Below are 20462 nucleotides of genomic sequence, written 5' to 3'. Positions count from 1 at the left end.
TACAAGGGTTTCCAAATGTAAGTAGATTTCATTTTATTTCTTGAAAATAATCCTAAGATAGATATTTTTTAATTTAGAAAATCATGTAAATAATTAAATTATAACTTAATTTCTCAGCTTTAAGACGCATTTTACAGAAATTGAATATCTCGACGCGTTTAAAAGTTATTTGAAGGTGATGTAGTGAGAGTATAAAATTTTCAAAATTTTTAAATGCTGTAATTTCTAAATTAATTGACCGATTGAGCTTGTATTTGAACTTGACCTTCGTAATCGTTTATAAAAAAAAGTATGTTGAGTTTCATCAGGTTCCCTTAAAAATTGTTGACTATCATCGTGAAAAAAGTCTCGTTATAGCGATATACATACACAAACTTTTGAATCATATGTACACTGTAAAAAAAACTAACTTGAATCAAGAGAAAAATTCTTGAACCAAGAAAATAATTTGAAAGAGTTTAATTGTCTGCAATCAAGATGAAAAATTCTTGAATTGAGTAAAATTTACTTAAACCAAGAAAAATTTCTTAGTTTAAGAATTTTTCTACTCAACCCTTGTTAAAAAAAAGAATTAAAAATGATCTTACATGTTAATTGCCCATAAGAGATGGTATTAAAAAGGATTTGAAGGATTAGGAAGTATTAAAAATGATTAAAAATTAAATCATTTTGAATTCTTTCTAATCCTTTTTTTTTAATGAGGGAAATCAAGAAGATGAAGTTCTTTAAAAATTATTTACTTGATTCAAGTGAATTTTTTTTTCTGTGTATTTTCTGACTCAGCTTGTCGAGTTAAGTCGAAATATAGCAAAATTTTTGAAAAGTTACGTCATTAGTATAAATACAAACGAGGATTTGTATTTGATGAGAAATTATGAAATCTACTAAAAAGCAATTTTTAAAAAATATTTTATGAATTGTGATTGTTTTCCGTATTTGCATAAATATCAATTGAAGATACATTTTTCCCATGATCAGAAGTTTTGATAAGATAATTACAAAATGATATGTATGTTAAAATATCATGTAAACTTGGGCAAAGACTAAGCATCAAATAACCCAAATCTTCTTGAATATATTTATAACTGTATAAATTAACTCGTGCTTTATCATAAGCTATTTGAATCGGAATTCTTAATAATCGAACAACTCCTTTTCCAAGTCCATACTCAACATATTTACAAAATTCATGTAAAGAAAGTTCGTTTTGTGTAACATGAGCCCACCTTGATTCATCATCAACGAAAATTTCCGGTAGTAAACAATCGGGGTTTTCTTCAATTTCCATTTTGCTCAAATTTTTATCATCATGCTCATCAATATCTTCACAATCAGGTTCCGCGTTATCACTTTCAGATTCATTTTCATTATCGACATCAGCCGATTGTTGCAATTCTCGAGCATAACATAATTTTTGGTCCTCTGACTGTTGCACTAATTCCTTCAAATTTTTTATAGCCAGTCCACAAAAGTTGAATAAAAACACTTGCATTACAGAAGTGAGATCTGACAGTGTATAATAATCTTTCATAAATCCAGAATAAGTAATTTGCAAATACCAATTGCGAAAATGAGGAAATCCAAATTCAATTGCATCTGCAGTCTGGGGAGATTTTGTGATGTAGTAATAAGATCTCAATCTGTTAGACCCACTGATTCTGGGAGACTCACGCTGTAATAACAATTTTTTTATGTCGGTTTTTAATAAATAGTCTTCTTTTTTTATTTTATAAGGTACGTTGATGAAATTCATTTTTCACAGCTGTCATTTATTGTTTAGTTTAGCTTTTTTTAGTGATAAGTTTTCTTCCTTCTAATATAAACGATTATTTTTTTTTTTTCTTGAAAGAATGAGTCAACTTATTTTATCAATATCTTTTTGAAACAAAAATTAAAGAGTCAATTTTATGTTGTATCAAATGATACTGAAATCAGCAGACATCTGATAATTCTTGAAATTTTTATAACAAATTAATTATGATAAAAAAATATTTTTATAAATTTACATTTATAACTTTTTTTAAATTTTTGCAGGTGAACATTTTTTTGGCCTTCAGGGTTAAACGTTTTTCTTAATTTTTTTATTTATTTTTATTACCTTAATTTATATGAAAATGCAGTTCGCCGACATTTCAAAATTTTTAGAAATTTTTTGTTGAAAAAATTTCAATTAAACAATTAAAAAAAAAAAATTTCACCTGTAAAAAACTTGAAAGACTATAAGTGCAATTTTATAAAAATATTTTTTTAGTAGTAATTTAATTAATAAAAAAAATTAAAAATTTTCAGATGTCTACTAAAAAAATTATTAAAGTTTAATAAATCTGTTAAATTAATTTCCATCCAAATCAATTTTCATTTCAAGTTTTTATTATCTTTTCTTAGAGTTAATTTATTTGTCATATAAAATTAAAATAATCAGCTACTTACTTTCAGTATTATTGTTTTTAACTCTATTTTACGAGAAAAAAAATCTACGTGAGTTAACTTACAGATTAGTCTGGTTATTTACAATGAAAATTAAGTTAGCCGACATCTAAAAATCTTTAGAATTTTTTTTTTCCAAAAAAAATCATTACAAAATAATAAAAAAAAATTTTTAAAAACTTCAAAAAATGTGAGTGCAATTTTTAAAAAATATTTTTAGTATGAAAATTAACTTAGCAGATAGTTAATAATTTAAAGAATTTTTTTAACAAATAAATTATGACAAAAAAAATTTATAAAAAAAATTGACATTTAGAAATTTTAAAAAACTACAAATGCAATTTTTTTAAAATAATTTTTTGGAACAAATTTATTTGTTAAAAAAAAACTAAAAAATTGTCAAATGACAGCTAACCTTAATGTAATTTTTTAGTTCTAATTTAATAATTAAAAAAAAATCAAAAAATTAAAAACGTCGGCTAACTTTATTTAGTGTTATTTACAAGTAATTAAAAAAACTAGTAACTTTCAATAATCACTAGCAAAATTGGTAACAATTCACTAGTGACGCATGCGCAAACGTTAATTCAGTTGTCCCGCCATTCTAAGAGTACAATAGCTGTAGGTAAATGATAGATATAAGTATAGTACATGTCTTGTAATGTATGTACAGAAATCATCACATGTAAACGCTCTATAGCGAAGCCGGTGCTTTTTTAATTATCGTTGTTTATAATATTGTTAATAATAAAAAAACATGGAAGGTAGGAAATTTTATAACATCATACAATTATTTACAAACAATAATTTTATGTGCAACAGGATTATAATTTTAACGATAAGTGAAAGTTTTATTTTATAGGTTATAACATTGAATTTTAATTAATATATTTAATTTATTTGTTTATGACAGAAAAAACTGGAATTAATGATGCTTGGACATCTTTCAAAGAACTCCAAAATTTTATTGAACGCTATGTTGTATCTGCTTCGACAACACATGATCCACAGTATCATGAATTTATGGAAACACTTAGAAATCATCGACAGAATTTTTTGTCATTGATGAAAAATCAGGTGAGCAATTTTGTTAATTTTTTAAATTAGAAAATTCTTTGAATTTTTATTCTTGATTTTAGAATTTTTAGTTTTAAAAGATAAAAGAAAAAATCAAGATATTTTAATTTTTGATTTCTTGTATTAATAAGTTAGGTGATAATGGAAATTTAAAAATCAAGTAAGGATTATAGATTTTAGTTTTTAAAAAAATTTTTTTAACTTATAGGGTAAATGCACCAATTATTAACCTTATTAAGGTTTTTTTTTTTTGTATTGAGCTATAAAAAAATTATTAACTTATTAAAAAAAATTTGTAATGGATTTTGTTGAAGTTAAATACTTAATTGATAATAATTAACAACTATTTATAATAAACATTAACAAAATTATATTAATTTTGTTATTTAAGTGTTGAAATACTAAAATCACCAATTATTGACAGAGGAAACCCAATAAATGACAATTTAAAAAAAAAAATTGACTATCAAAATTTTTACAAATTTAACGAATTTTCAAAAAAATTTTTAAATTAAAAAAGAAAAAAGTTGAATATTATAATTTTTGAAAAAATTATATAATCCAAGAATCTACTGAGTATAATTAAAATTATACGGGATATTTTTTGGGATTATATCCAGTGTAATCTGGGGCAGTATAACCAGAAAAATTACTTGGTAAAATCGGAAATTACACTGAGTATAATACAAAAATAATTAAGTATAATCTGGATTATATTTGATATTATCTGAAATTTTTTTTTAATTAAAAAATATTATCTGAATCTAACAAAAATTCATACTTACAATTTATTTCTGGCCATAATTCTAATAAACAATTTTTTCCAGCCGAAAGATGAAAAAAGTCGAGAAGAAATCCAAAAAGGAATAACCGAAAGCGTGACTTTGCCAGGTCTAGGAAATCATGTGCTCTCCAAGGAACTAGTAGATGAAACAATAATAATATCCGACATGTACGACTTGAATGAATTTATAGCCCTGGATCTTCTGTGTACCGCTCAACTCCAAATGTCGAACCACCCAGGACTGACCCGTGGCTTAACAGCGATTCTGCTGTATTATGACGGAAGAAAAGCGCTAACGTCAGCTCTGAGAACTTTAGTGCATGCTCGTATAGGCCACAGTTGGGTTCTTGACACTCCAGTAGCGTTAACAAAAAAAATAACCGAGTACACAAATAAAATGCAAGAAGACGGTTTGTTGGACCGTGTACTGTCACTGCTAGAACAGATGGATCCAATAAAAGAGCAGGATCTTTTGCAGCAAAATCGAGCCCTTGGAGGTCCTAAACATCATCAGATGGTGATGAGACTGTACAATGACACACGACAAGACTTGGCGGACATACTTTACCTCTGGTCAGCTCAAACTTCATTGCCAACTCAAATAACATTTAAATTATTGTCATTCTTGAGACGGCGGCAACCAGAAACTGATGCTAGAGATGGTGGACCAGATAAGGTGACACTTGCTTTAATTATGGCGCTACTCAGTGCAATTAATTTAAGCTCGCTTAATAACCGCGAAGACGGAGAAGTTATTGTTAAATCAGTGCCACTGGTTGCTGAACGCGGTGTGCTCGAAGAGTTGTTTCAGGAATTGATGAACCCAAATGTGGCTTGGGAAAATTCTGGACTCTGCGGCTTGATACAATTAGCACTGGCTGTTGCTGTTACTACGATAAAATCAGCTTCTAATTTGTCTATTGGCCAGAATATTAATCAAGAGGATGAAATTCTTGTTGAAGCAGCGCTCTCTAACAAAGCATTCCACTCATTAACAAACGTTATATTCAAAAATGAAGATATTCATTATGAAGAATTTTATGTAAGATATTTTCATACATTAATTTCGGATTTCATAACTTTGATGCCGATGAAAGTTAAAGAATTGAGAAGCAAAGCTGATGAATTCATGAGATTCATAACAGCTTATCAGCAAGAAGGAGTAGAACCACCCGTAAATCCAGATGATCATTTTGAGTATTTAATGCTTGCAGTATCAGAATTGTACAAAAAAGACCCGCTAGAATTAAATTTAGTTTTAGAGTACTGGTGTCAGAACGATAACGTTACCCACTTGTCATCAAATGTTCACGTAACACGATTACCAGCTCGTCAAGTAGCGCTCTTTAAATTCGTCCGCTTAGCTGGTGAAATTTTACCAGCAGGATTGTTTGTGCCGTATTTAAAAATGATAGCATCATTGGCATCATCACCACAAGCAGCAAGACATGCTTTTAATTTTCTAAAACCCAATGGCTCCAGTGGGTCAACAATATCCTGGGACCATTTCTTCAACTCGCTCAACAGATACTACTACAATTTGCGTCAAGAATTGCCACCGAGTCAGGACACAATTTACCGCCAACACTGTCATCCAAAAGGAATTACACCGCAAGAGGTGAAAGGCCTAGAAGCAGTATTAAATGTAGTCCAAGTTGTTGCCAAGTACGATGAGATGTCTCGCATTGCCATTTGTGAGCATCCAGGTTGGAAAGTCATACCAGCTTTGATAGGTCTTGTAGGCTGTGCGATGCCCATTCCGCTCAAAGGCGTGCTAGTTCGCACGCTAGCTGCTCTTGCCAAGTCACCCGAGAGCTCCAGTACTATTTGGCAGAGCCTAGAAGTCGCACAGATTTTGTGCACCATTCCGACGACCAGCAGCTATCAGCCCCGAGGTGTTCAAACAGAGTTGGAAGAAATTGAATCGCGTAATGAAGAATATCCATTGACCCGAGCGATGCTTGAACTCTTGGATGCCCTGGTGGACTATCCGATTCCAAGGTTACTGGGTGTTGGTCAACGAAACCCAGGCTTTGACCCGTACTTGTATTTTATCATCAATACAGTGTTTCTCAGGTTCAATACACGCTCGTACAAAAATCCCAAAGAAAAGTGGCTGGTTGCCGATGCCTGCTTGAAGATCTTCAACAAGCTGATAGCACAGTACGAGCCCAATGTTGAAGACTTCGTGGGTTGCCGTGTGGAATTACAAGGTGGTGATTCTACTCTAGTAAATCCTGAACCCGGGTATCATATAATGACTCAGCTGCATTCCAACTCTGAATTTTTACACGTGATTCTCTATATTCTTGATGAAGGCCGCCATAACTTAGAAACTTATGACTACTTTCCGGGTAAAGAAAGCCTGGAGAACAGCACATTCAATTGCTTGAGAATCCTTGAACGTGGTTTAAGAATTCAGCATCAATATATGACCCAATTGGCTGTTGCGACGTCGAATAAAATCGTTACAGGTCTATCGAAGCTTTTGCTAGGCGTGAATCCCAGAACAGGGAAGCCAGATCACATGATCAACATCGCTATGTACGTGGCTTTTAATTCCAGGCTGCCCAAGCATGCTTACACTGCTATTGAGATAATTCAAGGCGTAGCAAATGAGCCAGGAGCTGACTCTGAATTGCTGTCTACGTTCACATCGACTTCTCAGATGACACTGACCATCAGGCATGGTTTCGTGGAGTGCCTAGACATGGATCCAGTTGATCCTGGGAGTCAAGAATTGGAAGAGCAGAAGAATCAAGAGAATTCTGCATCAATTGGTAACTGCAAAGATAGAATTTTATTGTTGTTAATGCAAAGTATTGTAAGACCAGCGCCGAATTTAGCTCACTATTTGCTTGGGTTTGATATTACCAAGGACATTAAAAAAACTGTAATTCAACAACCTGGTATCTTGGGATTCCCGCGAACTTGCTTGCACTCGATTCTGGGGATACTTGAACAGTCTTTGGAGCGAGGAAGAGACAAGATAACTGAAGCTTGTTACTGGTTTCTTCATACCTTAGCGTCAAACAGCAAGACTTCTGTGCCAGTGTTGAGGTTTTTAAGGACCTCAACCAATCAAGATTTTGTCCAGCGGCATTTGTCTAAGTTACCCTTTCAGGGTAAAAACCGTGCTACAGAACTGGCTTGTATGTCTTGGCTGTTGAAATTAGCAGCCATTGAATTGCACGTGACCGGCGGAAATTTACAAAACAGCCTTGTTCAGAGACTTGTTGGTAACCCAACGCAAGACCGTGAGCAGGTTTTACCTCCTTCGCAGAAATTATTAATGGACTTGCTTCACTACATTGACTTTGAGTTGCAAATCGAGCCGACAAAATCTTGGGAATTTTTTGATCCCTCACAAGTTGAAATGGTCCTGGGTAAATGCAGTGTTCCAGTTGTCCAAAACGGTGGTCCTCAGTTGATTGACATTAGAAGATTACATTTGCTGATAAAAGAAGAACTTTCTGTGACGCAAAACAGCGCTACTGCAACTCAGCGTAAGTTAATGCAACAAGAATTACAATCAATTTTAGCTTACGCGCTTAAACGAAATCAAACGAAAACATTGTCGTATGCAACTGTTAAATTCGTTGAAGGCTGGTGCCAAGCGACTGAAATTTTATTTTCAGTTGCTACATCCCAACACTTGCCAACAAGTCAAAAGCAGAATATGTTGTTGAATTTAACTCATGATTTGTTGCAAAAAATGACCTCATGCGAAGCATTGAATGAAATCAAAACTCTTGTTTCTGGAACAGTTCTGATTCTTTTGGTTAATTTGAAGAATACATTTGCGGTAAACAATGAAGAAAGCTCGGAAATTTTGCTATCATCTTCACCATCATACGCCACGACCATGAAGATTATTCTCAGCCACATTCTCCAATGGATACTGAACTCCGGAGCGTCATCGCAAAAAGTCCGTACTCATTTGTACGGTGCTCTGCTGAACTTCCTCTGTGTAGTTGGTCTAGAAAAATCAGAATTCTCAAATGAATCTTCAGACACGACTTACGTCAGTCAACTTGACAGTTCGCTTTATCGATCTCTGACAATCCACGAACGATCACATCGTTACGCGACAATTCAAGTGATCAACGGATTCGGTGACAAATTGATGGACATAATCTGCCACAACTGCTCCGGCGGACACGATGTTTGTAAAATGCTTGCACTGTCTTGCCTTGATAAAATTCTCGAGTTGGATTGTGAGAATTCTTGGATCGTGTACCTAGCAAGCCGGGGATATATGAAGCACATGATAGACAGTCTTCTGGAGTCTGATAATCTCCTGAGAAGCATGCTGCAACCAGACCCGGTGACTTTGCGTCCTCTGTATCTTTATGAGGCTAAAATGGCGACATTTTGTCGTATGGCTTCTTCAAGACTGGGCGCTGAAAGTCTGCTGGAAAATAAAATCCTCTCCTGCTTGTCCAGTATAAGTGTATTCGATCAGCATCCAGATGTTCAAATAAGCTTTGAAACAAGTGACTCGTTTTTGCCGCCTATTGGACAACGGTACCAGCAAATTTTGCTTCCAGCGCTTTATTTATGCGACGCACTGCTAACGACCTTGGGCACGGAGAATCAATCATGTGCCATTCAAGTCTGTGGTTTTATTCAGAGTCATCGTGATACTGTTGAGATGATTCTGCGGACAGCGGCGCTCAATACGAATAATTCATTTTTGAATCAAGTTGCTTGCTTGACTGGTGTTATTGCCAGGTCAGCTAACATCGACATGTATCAATTGGTTGAACGAGAACTGATAAATATTGAAAACAGGGACAGCAATAATGAAAGCAACAACGGTATGAGAGAATTAAGAGCGCATTTGTTCAGATTGCAGAAATTGATGGTATCATTGCTGCCCAAATTCAACAATCAAGCATTGATCTATCCTCATGATCATGAAAGCGTTGTTCAGCAGCAATATTCTTCTGTTAAAATCGTCGCTAATGTTCTGCTTTACGCCCGCAATCAGATGCAGCACACTCGCATGGATCAAAAAATCCGAAATCTACTTTTTGAACCTTATTTGACCAAGACTCACAAAGACAGCAAACGGAACAGTGACAGCTGTGGAGTTGGACTGGGTTCAATTCTTGATCAGCTTGTTTCTGCTACAACTCTACTCCACTCAGAATTGCCGCATTTGCGCAGCTTGCTGATGACTATCAGTGTTGTCAAGAACATGGGATCTACCGACTTGAAGAAATATTTAATTCCTGAAGAAATGGAGTTAGACATGACCAAACAGAAGATTGTTGTGAGCAAGCGTTTGGAGAAAGCTATTGATGAAAAAAGGAAGAATATTAAATACTGTTCTATTATTGTTGAACACAGTTTGTATATACTTTGGAGTCATTTGGACTTTTATACTACTAGTTCAAGTTCTAAGTATAATAAGAGCCAATTTGTTGGATTAGATGATAATAATTTAGCTGTTTCGGGAGATATGTTGTCGGATTTAAAACAAGGTCTTGTTAGTGTACTCAATGACAGTTTTATCATTCAAATTGTTGACTTGTCACAGCATGAATATTCAATGGTTGAACAAACTTTTGTTGAAGCATTAATTAGAAGGATAAAACGATTGTTACAATTTATTATTATCAAGTGAAATAATTTCTGTTTTTAAGTAATGCCTATTTGTATTCTTATTTTTTATTAATAAAATAAGCATTGTTTATTTAAAATATAAGGAAAATTAATTAAACAAGAATTTTTGAACAATACAATTATTTGAATAAAAATAAAAAATAATAATGTTTGTTAATAAATAATGATAAAAAATATTTTTATACAAAATATTCTTCTTTTTTTTTAGCTTTAATTTTTATGAAATTAAATAAAAATTAAAAATATAGAAGTATAACTTTAATTAATATTTATGAAACTAGGAAAATAAAAATAAATTAAAAAAAAAAATGACAATTTTTTTAATAGTTTTTCATACAGTTCAATGGTAAAATATTGTTTTAGTTTCATTTCAATAAAAACTAAGTGAATTTGTACTTATATATTATGAAAAAAATAATAATAAAAAATTTAAGCATTAAAAGTGTAAAAAATATGGAACTTTAATTTTTTAAGTAAATTTCATAATTGAAATTTGAAATAAAAAATTTTTTTTATGGTAAGGTAAGAAAATTTTAAAGTATAAATTAATTATAAATTTTCAATTACTCTTACATTTTAATTATATTGGAATAAATATAAGCAATGTTGTTTTTTAAATGAAAATTTGGTAAATATTTACAAGTGCACGGAAAGAAAAAGATGACACTGGATATTATCCCAGATTATACTCAATGATATCTGTGGTGAAAAAAATTTCAGATAGTAGCTAGAAAAATCTAGATTATACTCATTATAATCTGGATTATACTCATTATAGTCTGGGTTATACCCATTATAATCTGGATTATACCCATTATAGTCTGGATTATACTCATTATAATCTGAATTATAATCATTATAATCTGGATTATACTAGCTACTATTTAAAAAGGCGTATTTTTTAATTTTTTAAAACTATTATGTTTTAATTGTTCGTTTTTTTATGTACATTAAAAAAAAAAAATATATATATATATATATATATATATATATATATATATATATATATATATATATATATATATATATATATATATATATATATATATATATATATATATATATATATATATATATATATATATATATATATATATATATATATCAAAAAAGATAAAATAGAATTTTTATCCAAAAATATGAGAGCAAAAATTTTTAAAATTTTTGAAGGCAAAAAAGCTATCGAAATCTTTATTTTTTATTTTTTTTTTTTTTCACGACATTATTTAAAAAAAGAATTTGAAATAGGTAATTTTTCTCCTAGTCGTGGCCCTAAATAGGTTTGACTCTACTTGTAAATAATTACCGAAAATTTGTAACTTATTTACATACTTAAAAAGAAAAAAATAGTAAAAATTTTATAAAAAATATAAATTCAAAATTGTAAGTATGAATAAATTAGAATTAAGCAAAAAATTTCTTGTTTTTTCTGATATTTAGCTTAAATTTTTTTTTTTAAATAATAATAAATAAAAAATTTATTACTTAGTAATAACAGCTTCATCCCACGGTCCATAAATATTATCTTTATATTTCTGCCATCTGACATACCACAACGGACAGATGACAGAAATAAAAATAGTAACAATGATAAATACATAAGATAATATTGTTGATACATTAATCAAATAATACAATGTTATTAAAGTTAATACCAATGATATTATAATATTGTTATCTTGTTTGACAGACAATAAAAATGGCAATAAAACAAAACACTGTACAGCAACAGTGAGAAGAGAAAATGCATGAAGAGATGATACCAAGCGTGAAGCTAGCATCAATGATCCAAAAATTGATGATGTTATTGAAAGGGAATCAGATAATGATACTGGTGGTGAACCGTATTTACTAAATACCAAATGAATGAAGAACATAAATATTGTCATCGCGTAAATAGTATCTGTGCTTACAGTTTCGGTTAATGTTTTCAACACCGGAGATAAAATGTAACCGAATACCAGAAATATTAATGCTGTACGAGAATCTTTAGATATTTTTTTTGTGATATTAGGAAATTTTTTAATGTAAAACAAGTAACCGACCATTGTTAATAATGAACTGTAAGCAAAGATAGTATTTGGAGTTGCTCGTTCACTTTTTAACCAAATGAATACTATTACAAATAATATTACAATACTCAGTTGTATTGATATGCTAGCACCTAGCAGCAATGCTTCCTTTGTAGTTACATTATTCGGGATTATATTTTTACGAAGGTCGTGTAAAAATGAACTGTCGGTGTAATTATCTGGCAGTCCATGATTTTCGTATAAATTTTTTCTCCATGGCTTTGGTGCTCGGAAATTATGATGATGAATCATAGATTTCATTTTAAGACTTCTTGCTTCAACCTATTGCAAACAAAATTATTTTATCAGTAATTTAAAATAAATTATAATGAAAATTAAATTAGCCATCTAAAAATTTTTATAATTTTTTTTTATTGAAAAAATTATTACAAAAAAATTAAAAAAAAAAATTTCATTCGTAAAAAAATTGAAAAACTATAAGTGCAATTTTAAAAAAATATTTTTTAGTTCTAGTTTAATAAATGAAAATAAAATCAAAAAATTAATAACGTTCCATTAATTAAATTACATTAAAGTTAGCTGTCACTTGACAATTTATTTATTTTTTTTAGCAAATAAATTTCTTCCAAAAAAATATTTTTAAAAAATTGCATTTGTAATTTTTTTAAATTTCTAAATGTCAATTTTTTTTTGCCATTATTTATTACAAAAATTCTTAAAATTATCAACTATCTGCTAAGTTAAGTTTCATATAAATTAAAGATGATTAAATTATATGTAAATTAAGTTAGTCGACATATAAAAATTTTTAGAAATTTTTTTTACTAAAAAAATGATTATAAAAAAATAAAAAAAAAAATTTCAATTGTAAAAAACTTGAAAAACAATGCGTGAAATTTTTTAAAAATATTTTTTAGTTCTAATTTAATAATTAAAAGCAAATCAAAAAATTAAAATTGAGAGACATCTGATAATTTTTAAAAATTAAAACAATCAAAATTTAACTAAATAATTCCATAACTAAAAGCTCTAAAAAATTACAAATACAATTTTTTAAAAATAGTTTTCTAGACCTAGTTTATTTTAGAAAAAAAATTGTCAAGTGTCTACTAATTTCAGTGTCATAAATGATCTATAAAATAAAACTACTTAAATTTACTTGAAGTAACATAAATAAAAATTACATTAATTACTCATATTTTTTTTAATCATTTCCAATTGAAAAATTTTTTCTATATTGCTGGTAAATGTTTATTTTATTTTATAAATTTTATTGTTTATAAAACTGTCAGCTGTCAACTCAATTGAGGTTACGTTCATTGTATTTGTTGATGTTGACAAATATTTTGCAGGTGTTCCATGCTTCTATGCGCTGCATGTTAGTCAATTGATGTTTATATCTTAATCTAAACTTGGATAAATTAAATAATGCTGAAGTTAGCAGTCAGCTGTTAATTAAAAAAAATTTTTTTTTAAGTTTTATAACAATTAAATTATGGCAAAAAAATTGACATGTAAAAATTAAATAAAAATTGAAAATACAATTTTTTTAAAAATCATTTTTTGGAATAAATTTTTTTATTAAAAAAAATTTTTTTGGAATAAATTTTTTTGTTAAAAAAAATTTTTTTAAATGGTGTGACTGCTAACTTCAATGTCATATAAAAATTAAGTTAAAATATTTTTAAGAAAAAAAAAAATGAAAAAATACTTAATTACTTGTATATTGATTAATTTTTGTCAGTTACAATTTTAAAAAATTAAAAATACAATTTTCAAAAACTAAATTTTTGGAACAAATTAATTTGTTAAAAAAAATAATAAAAAACAATCAAGTGACAGCTTACTTCAATGTCATAATTAATTTTTATAATTATTTAATAAATTTTTATTGCCTCCGTTGTATATTTCTTAAAAAACTAAAACTACCGCTGAATTAAATTCAATTTACATGTGACAGTCGAAGCGACATCTACTTTGCCAACATAAAGGTGCGTTCCACTAAGCATCCACCTTAAGATTAATAGTTTGAGAGTGGGGTGTTTTGGATAGCAATAAGCAAAAAGAACAAGTCAGTAAAACTAGATTATAACAAACCTAAAATTTTCAATATTTATTTATTTATTGAAGAAAAAATTAAAAAAATAATAAATCTTAAATAAAATACAAAATGTCAACCGAAAGTGATTCGGTTTATGGGACAACATTGTCCCAAGAGTCAATGAAGGTTATTGCCGAGAGTATCGGAGTAGGTAACCTCCCTGATGAGGCGGCAAAAGATCTTGCTGAGGACGTCAGTTATAGACTTAAAGAAATTATTCAGGTATTACTTTAAAATTTAGTCAACTTATTCATTTAAGGTAGTACCCTCGCCAGAGGCGTTTTCTTAGGAATTTTTTAAAATTTTGGCAGATTAATATTCATATAATTCTGCATCGATTGACGCAAATTGAAATTTTTTGACCATCTAGTTTCAGAGATATTTAATTTCAAAGTTTTAATTTCACGAATTTTCAGAGGAGGTTATGCACTGTGATATACGGGATACCGAAAATTTTACTCGTATATTTTATTATAACTAAGAAACTTTTTTTAAGATTTTCATAAAAAACTAAACTACTATTAAAAAACAGCTATTATTTGTTTTTTTAAAACTTTCATTGATTTTTACCATCTAGATTTTTAAATATTATTAAAAAATAACTGTATTATTCAAAAATAACCATGAGTAGAAGTGAGTAAGGAATAGCAAGTGAGAAAGACAAGAATATCCTAAACTATACCCAAATTTACTTGCACTATATGTCGCGAGGGTACTACCTTAATGTGATACTGAAATTAAGGGACATCTAATAATTTAAAAAATTTTTTTTAAAAACAAATTATAGTAAGAAAATTTTATTTAAAAATTTCATTTTTAGAAGCTCCAAAAAATTATGAAAATGAAGTTAGCCGACATTTCAAAAATTTTAGAAATTTTTTATTGAAAAAATTTCAATTAAATAATTAAAAAAAAAAATTTCACATGTAAAAAACTCGAAAAACTGTAAGTGTAATTTTTTAGAAATATCTTTTTAACTGTAATTTGACTAATAAAGAAAAATCAAAAATTTTCAGACGCCTATTAACTTCAGTGTCATGAAAAATTATTAATGAGATTTTTATAAATAATTTTCTATGCCTAGTTTATTTTTCAAAAAAAATTCTTTTAAATAATGCTTATTTTTTTATTAGTTAGCTTATTTTGCTATTTTCATAAAAATTTAATCTGTATATTGTCAATTCAACAAACACCTGATGTTTTTTTTTAATAATTAAATTAAAACAAAAAAAAAATTTTTTAAAAATTGCATTTATAGTTTTTCAGGTTTTGTATAAATAAAAATTTTTTTTTATTTTTTTTGTAATTTTTTCAATAAAAAAAAAATTTTTATAAATCCGCTAACTTAATTTTCATGATCATTTTTAGGCTTTGTTTGAAAAATAAATTAGTTCGAAAAAATTGCTTTCGTATTTTTAATTTGTAATTTAAAAAAAAAATTTTCTATAAAAATTCTTTTATTTAAAAATCTCTAAAATTGTCAGCTATCTGTTGAATTTATATTAAAATTTGTTGTCATTAATTAACTATCAAGATAATTTTATTTTTAGGATGCGGCAAAATTTATGCGACATGGAAAACGGCAAAAATTAACTACTCACGACATTGACCATGCCCTTAAGATAAAAAATATCGAGCCGACTTATGGGTTCTTTGCAAAAGAACACATTCCATTTCGGTTCGCATCAGGTGGGGGTCGCGAGCTGCATTTTGTTGAGGATAAGGAACTGGATTTGCAAGAGATGATTTCCATGGCCAGTGGACAATCCTTGCCAAAATTGCCGTTAGACGTGACTTTGCGGGCCCATTGGCTCTGTATTGATGGAGTTCAGCCAACGATTCCTGAAAATCCACCCCCAGTTTCCAAAGGTATGGATTTTAATTATATCATTTTAAACTAGCAACCTTAAATTAAATAAAGAAATTATCACAAATTTCAAATACCAAAAAATTTTGATCAAAGTTAATTTCAAATTTGAAAAAAAAATTTTTTTTATTATTTCTATGCATTTAAAGTAAAAATTTGTTGTTTCCCGAAAAAAATTTTTTTGGGTTTGTTTTTCAATAAAAAATAAATAATAAAATAAAAAAAAAAACTAAAATAAAACAGAAAAAATAGTGAAATGTTTTCTAATTATTTTCACAATTTTTTTCTCTATTATTGCGATAATTTTGAATTTAATTAACTCTAAAATACTTTACAGAGTCTCAAAAACTTGAAAGTGTGGATCCAACAGCCAAGCTTGTTGCCAAGACAACGAACGTAGGTGTTGGAAAACCAGGAGGTGGAGGTAAAAGCCAAAAGCTTCGAAACGTTGAAACAGTCCATGTTAAACAATTGGCTACTCATGAGTTGAGTGTGGAGCAGCAATTATACTACAAAGAAATCACAGAAGCTTGTGTGGGTTCTGATGAAGCGCGTAGAGCTGAGGCCCTTCAGTCGCTTTCCGCGGATCCAGGACTCCATGAAATGCTGGCTAGGATGTGCACATTTATTGCCGAGGGTGTTCGAGTCAATGTAGTACAAAATAATTTGGCATTATTGATTTACCTGATGAGAATGGTTAAAGCGTTGCTCGATAATCCGAGTTTGTACTTGGAAAAATATCTTCATGAGCTCATACCATCTGTCGCTACGTGTATTGTCTCAAAGCAATTGTGCATGAGACCGGAGGCGGACAATCATTGGGCACTACGTGATTTTGCATCAAGATTGATGGGTCAGATATGTCGGAATTTTAACACTTCGACTAATAATGTTCAAACACGTGTCACCAGGATGTTCAGTCACGCGTTAACAAAGAACAGCCAAGTAAGTATTATTAAACCTTGAATTACTGACATGAAATGTGTCACTTAATTTATTTATTTATTTATTTATTTGGACATTTCTCACTAAAAATTTCAATGAATAATATGTTTAAAAATTAAAAAAAAAATAAATGAAACTATGAAGAAAATTCACATAAAATAAATAATTGTAAGCTCAGACAAACATAATTATAGAAATTTAACCAAAAAAAAAAGTACTATACATAATTACAATTAAAGATAAAAAATTCTTTTGTGGTAAATCATCAGAGAAATAATTTGAATATTCAAAAATATACACATAAAATATTTTAAATAAATTTGATGTTTCAATTAAAGGAAAATCAGTCTGCTGATAATTACAGCCTTAAAAATAAACAATATCAAATAACTATAGCTAAATATAAAGACATTTACTAAATTATTAGATCATATCATAATACAAAATTAAAATTGAAAAGGCCTAAAATTAGAAAATAGTTCATTAAAGGAATTTCAATTATTTAAAAATGTATTAAAAAATAATAAATTTTTCAGACTCCATTAGCATCACTTTATGGGGCAATCAGCGGTCTTTGTGAATTGGGCCCTGAAGTAATCAAAGCTTTGGTGATACCAAAAATAAAATCCATTTCAGACCGTATAGAGAATTCTGCGGAAGGATTAACATCTAATATTGATAAAAATGCTGCTGGACATATTAAAACGGTTTTAATGGTAAGTTTTTTTTTATATCTTTATATTTTGGTTAAAAATATCGATAATATGCATTTTTTTTAAATATATCAATGAAATCATATAGAAATTTCGTTCAAAAAATAAAAATTAAAATCAGCCTGAAAATATTCCAATTTTTTGAAATTTTTATTTTTTTGTAATTTCTCAAAATTTATTAAAATAAAATTTGTAATTTCTGTTGAAATAATTTCTAAAAATCAAGTTTTTATCAAATCTCGACGTTTTGAGGTCCTTAAAAGGTATTTTAACTATTTTTCCATTTACTCGCTTTTGGCTTTGAAAATTTTTTTTGCGTTTTTTAGTGAGTTAAACAATTTTTAGTATTATGTCTCTATTTTACATTTAAAAATAAATAACTAAGAAAAAAAATTTTTTTTAATTTTTTTAATTATTAAAAAAAAAAATTATTTAATTTTTTAAATCATTTAAAAAAAAATTATTTTATTTTTTAAATCATTAAAAAAAAAAAAGTTATTTTAATTTTAATAAATAAAAAAAAATAGGTGATTGTTAGAAAAAAAAATTCTAAATATGGTAGATAGTAAAACTAAACGATTATTTTATTTTTTATATTTAATATCATGAATTAATTAAAAATAGTTTTTTAAAAATATATTATTTGATTTACAGAAAACCGTGGCTCCAGTTTTGAAAACAATACGCTCACCACCAGATTTTGTGGAAGAATATAAACTCGACTACGGTTATATGGGTCCAATGTTATGTTCAGCTGTTGCAAAAGCACGTACGCAACCTCTGACAGCAGTAACTCCAACAGCCGTTAGTTTAACAACTAATCAGCAACAAAATCCCACTATGAGCAGCAAGAGTTTGATTCAAAGCGGTAATTTTGCACGCCTCATAGCGCGAAGCGCGTGAGGTTGTGCTTTATATACATTCGACTCGTCAATATCAAGCAATTTTGCGATCTTTAAATGCCTCTATCTCAACCATATTACACTTATACAATAATTTAAATAGATGTACACCGAGAAAACACTCAAGTTAAGCCATCTTTTACTTTCTAAAATCATTTCTTGTTGTTATTTTGAAAAAAAAAAAAACGTTTCAAAAAAAATTTTACGTGGACGTCCGGATGTCACCCCATTTAGGATGTACCAACGATTACTCCCGAACAAATTGATATTTCGAGACCGGGTTTTTTTTATTAGTTCAAGATTGCGATGAACTAGGTCCGTATTTCATTTCAGTACTCTAGCTCACGTATTTTTTCTTTAAATTGACTTTTTAAAAAATTCACTATCACATACACGTACAGAAAACGAACTTTTTTTTCTTTTCTTTTTCTTTTTTTTATTTTCCTCACGTGAAAACGATGGCACCACTTAATCCAGTTAAAATGAAATAAAGCAGTTCATTTTTTTTTTTTTTTTTTTTTTGTACTTCTTTAATTTAATAATAATAATAAAATATAAAAAAATAAAAAAATAAATAAATAAAAAATGTTTTTTTTTGCTAACTGTGACATACCAGACTTCCATGCTTTTTTGTATTTACAGAAACATATAGAATTCAGGAACTAAATAACGAAAAATAAATACTTATTGTTTATTTTTTTATTATTGTTGAATTATATACAGACGCTAAGCAGTACTGGCTAAACATTTAAAATACCTAGATACCGATTAGTTATAATCTGCAACATCACTAGATTTTTTTTTCTCTCTAAATGGAGCCACAAGAGGAATAAGTGTCTTTATATTTAAAAAAAATAATATTTTTTTTAAACTGCACACGCAAATGGCGTGAAGAATTCGCGCTATTGATTAAAATTAAGAAAATTATTATTGCATTAAAAAAAAAAAAAAATATTCCGTCAATATTTTTATTTTTCGAATTTTTTTATTTATTAATTTTTTTTTGTTTTGTTTGTTTTTATTATCATTATTATTATTATTATTTATTACCAATTTTTTTCCTTTTTTTTTTTATATTCCAAATCAATCATACGATTTATTATTTTATTCAAATAATAAATGAGCGTTATGAGGCGTGCACTTTTGGATTTTCCAAACTTTTTTTTTATTAGATTGATGTTGTAAAAATTATTACACATTCTTAAAAATGATCAACGTTAAGCACGTGAATAAATATAAATTATTTTATAGAGCATATCTCAGTGGCAAATCCAAGCCCAAGTCAACAACGTACAATAGTAGTTGGTCCGGGTAGAAATCCGACGGTCACTTCAACACCCGGTGGACAAAAATATGTGATTTTACAATCAAGATCTCAAACACCAACAAGTACTAATATTCAACAACAGCAGCATCAACAGCAACAAGCGCAGCAATCTCAGCCCGGCCAACAACAGTCGTCTCAACAAATAAAAGTTATGTCAACTAGCATTCAGCAAAAATCCCAGATACAACCTAATAGTTCTAAATTGGTTGTTGTTTGTATGGCTAATACTAGTCATGTAACTACTCCAACTGTTTCGCAAGTTTCATCAGTCAGTACGAATCCACCCAACGTTTTAATAACGCAAACAAGTACTGATCAACAACTTAGCCCTTTTGATGATCACTCGTTAATGTGATTTATAAAAAAATCAATTATATGAAATTATATTTTATTATTTTATTAATAATCTACTTGTATAAAAGTTTTTAATTTTAAGTACAGATGTAATAAATTTTTTAAAAATTTTGGTCATAATAATAATAAAAAATCTTAAAAAAATTACAAAAAAATTTTTTTAATCTAGTTTTTTCTGGATCCATTCCAAACATTTTTACTGATCAATTCCCAAAACTAATCAGCTCTTAACTAAAAAAAAGCACGTCGATCGCCGCCAGTCCGGTCAAAATCGGTTTATTCATTAATGAGTTATCAGTGT

General features: G+C 28.7%; 4 protein-coding genes across 6 annotated transcripts; 2 read left to right on the top strand and 2 right to left on the bottom strand.

The window, feature by feature from the left end:
• Positions 1-591: 591 nt before the first annotated feature.
• Positions 592-1809, bottom strand: LOC141538030 (uncharacterized). The gene has a single exon (XM_074259288.1). It carries the CDS (start codon positions 1751-1753, stop codon positions 911-913), a length of 843 nt encoding a protein of 280 aa, XP_074115389.1. The 5' UTR covers positions 1754-1809; the 3' UTR covers positions 592-910.
• A 1249-nt stretch (positions 1810-3058) lies between these two features.
• On the top strand, positions 3059-10096 carry Nup205 (nuclear pore complex protein Nup205). Its single transcript, XM_074259296.1, has 3 exons — positions 3059-3191; positions 3341-3504; positions 4332-10096. The coding sequence occupies exons 1-3, from the start codon at positions 3185-3187 to the stop codon at positions 9918-9920; spliced, it is 5760 nt and encodes a 1919-aa protein (XP_074115397.1). The 5' UTR covers positions 3059-3184; the 3' UTR covers positions 9921-10096.
• A 981-nt stretch (positions 10097-11077) lies between these two features.
• On the bottom strand, positions 11078-13854 carry Pig-c (phosphatidylinositol glycan anchor biosynthesis class C). Of its 3 annotated transcripts, none has more exons than XM_074259472.1 (2): positions 13800-13854; positions 11078-12273 (listed from the first exon to the last, which is right to left on the bottom strand). In XM_074259472.1, the coding sequence occupies exon 2, from the start codon at positions 12250-12252 to the stop codon at positions 11401-11403; it is 852 nt and encodes a 283-aa protein (XP_074115573.1). In that variant the 5' UTR covers positions 12253-12273; positions 13800-13854; the 3' UTR covers positions 11078-11400. The 3 variants fall into 3 exon arrangements, with proteins under 3 accessions (XP_074115573.1, XP_074115571.1, XP_074115572.1); XM_074259470.1 differs by lacking the exon at positions 13800-13854 and adding an exon at positions 13137-13309; XM_074259471.1 differs by lacking the exon at positions 13800-13854 and adding an exon at positions 13146-13309.
• A 126-nt stretch (positions 13855-13980) lies between these two features.
• Positions 13981-20316, top strand: LOC141538127 (transcription initiation factor TFIID subunit 6). Its single transcript, XM_074259468.1, has 6 exons — positions 13981-14275; positions 15604-15922; positions 16258-16865; positions 17402-17581; positions 18233-18446; positions 19732-20316. Exons 1-6 carry the CDS (start codon positions 14123-14125, stop codon positions 20160-20162), a joined length of 1905 nt encoding a protein of 634 aa, XP_074115569.1. The 5' UTR covers positions 13981-14122; the 3' UTR covers positions 20163-20316.
• The last annotated feature ends 146 nt before the right edge of the window (positions 20317-20462 follow it).

Source organism: Cotesia typhae, unplaced genomic scaffold, assembly GCF_013202065.1.
Source record: "Cotesia typhae breed Kobodo isofemale line unplaced genomic scaffold, CoteBio_Ctyphae contig_20, whole genome shotgun sequence".
NCBI lineage: Eukaryota > Metazoa > Arthropoda > Insecta > Hymenoptera > Braconidae > Cotesia > Cotesia typhae.
Note: the sequence above shows the minus strand (reverse complement) of the source record. Positions and strands in the feature narration are given on the sequence as shown.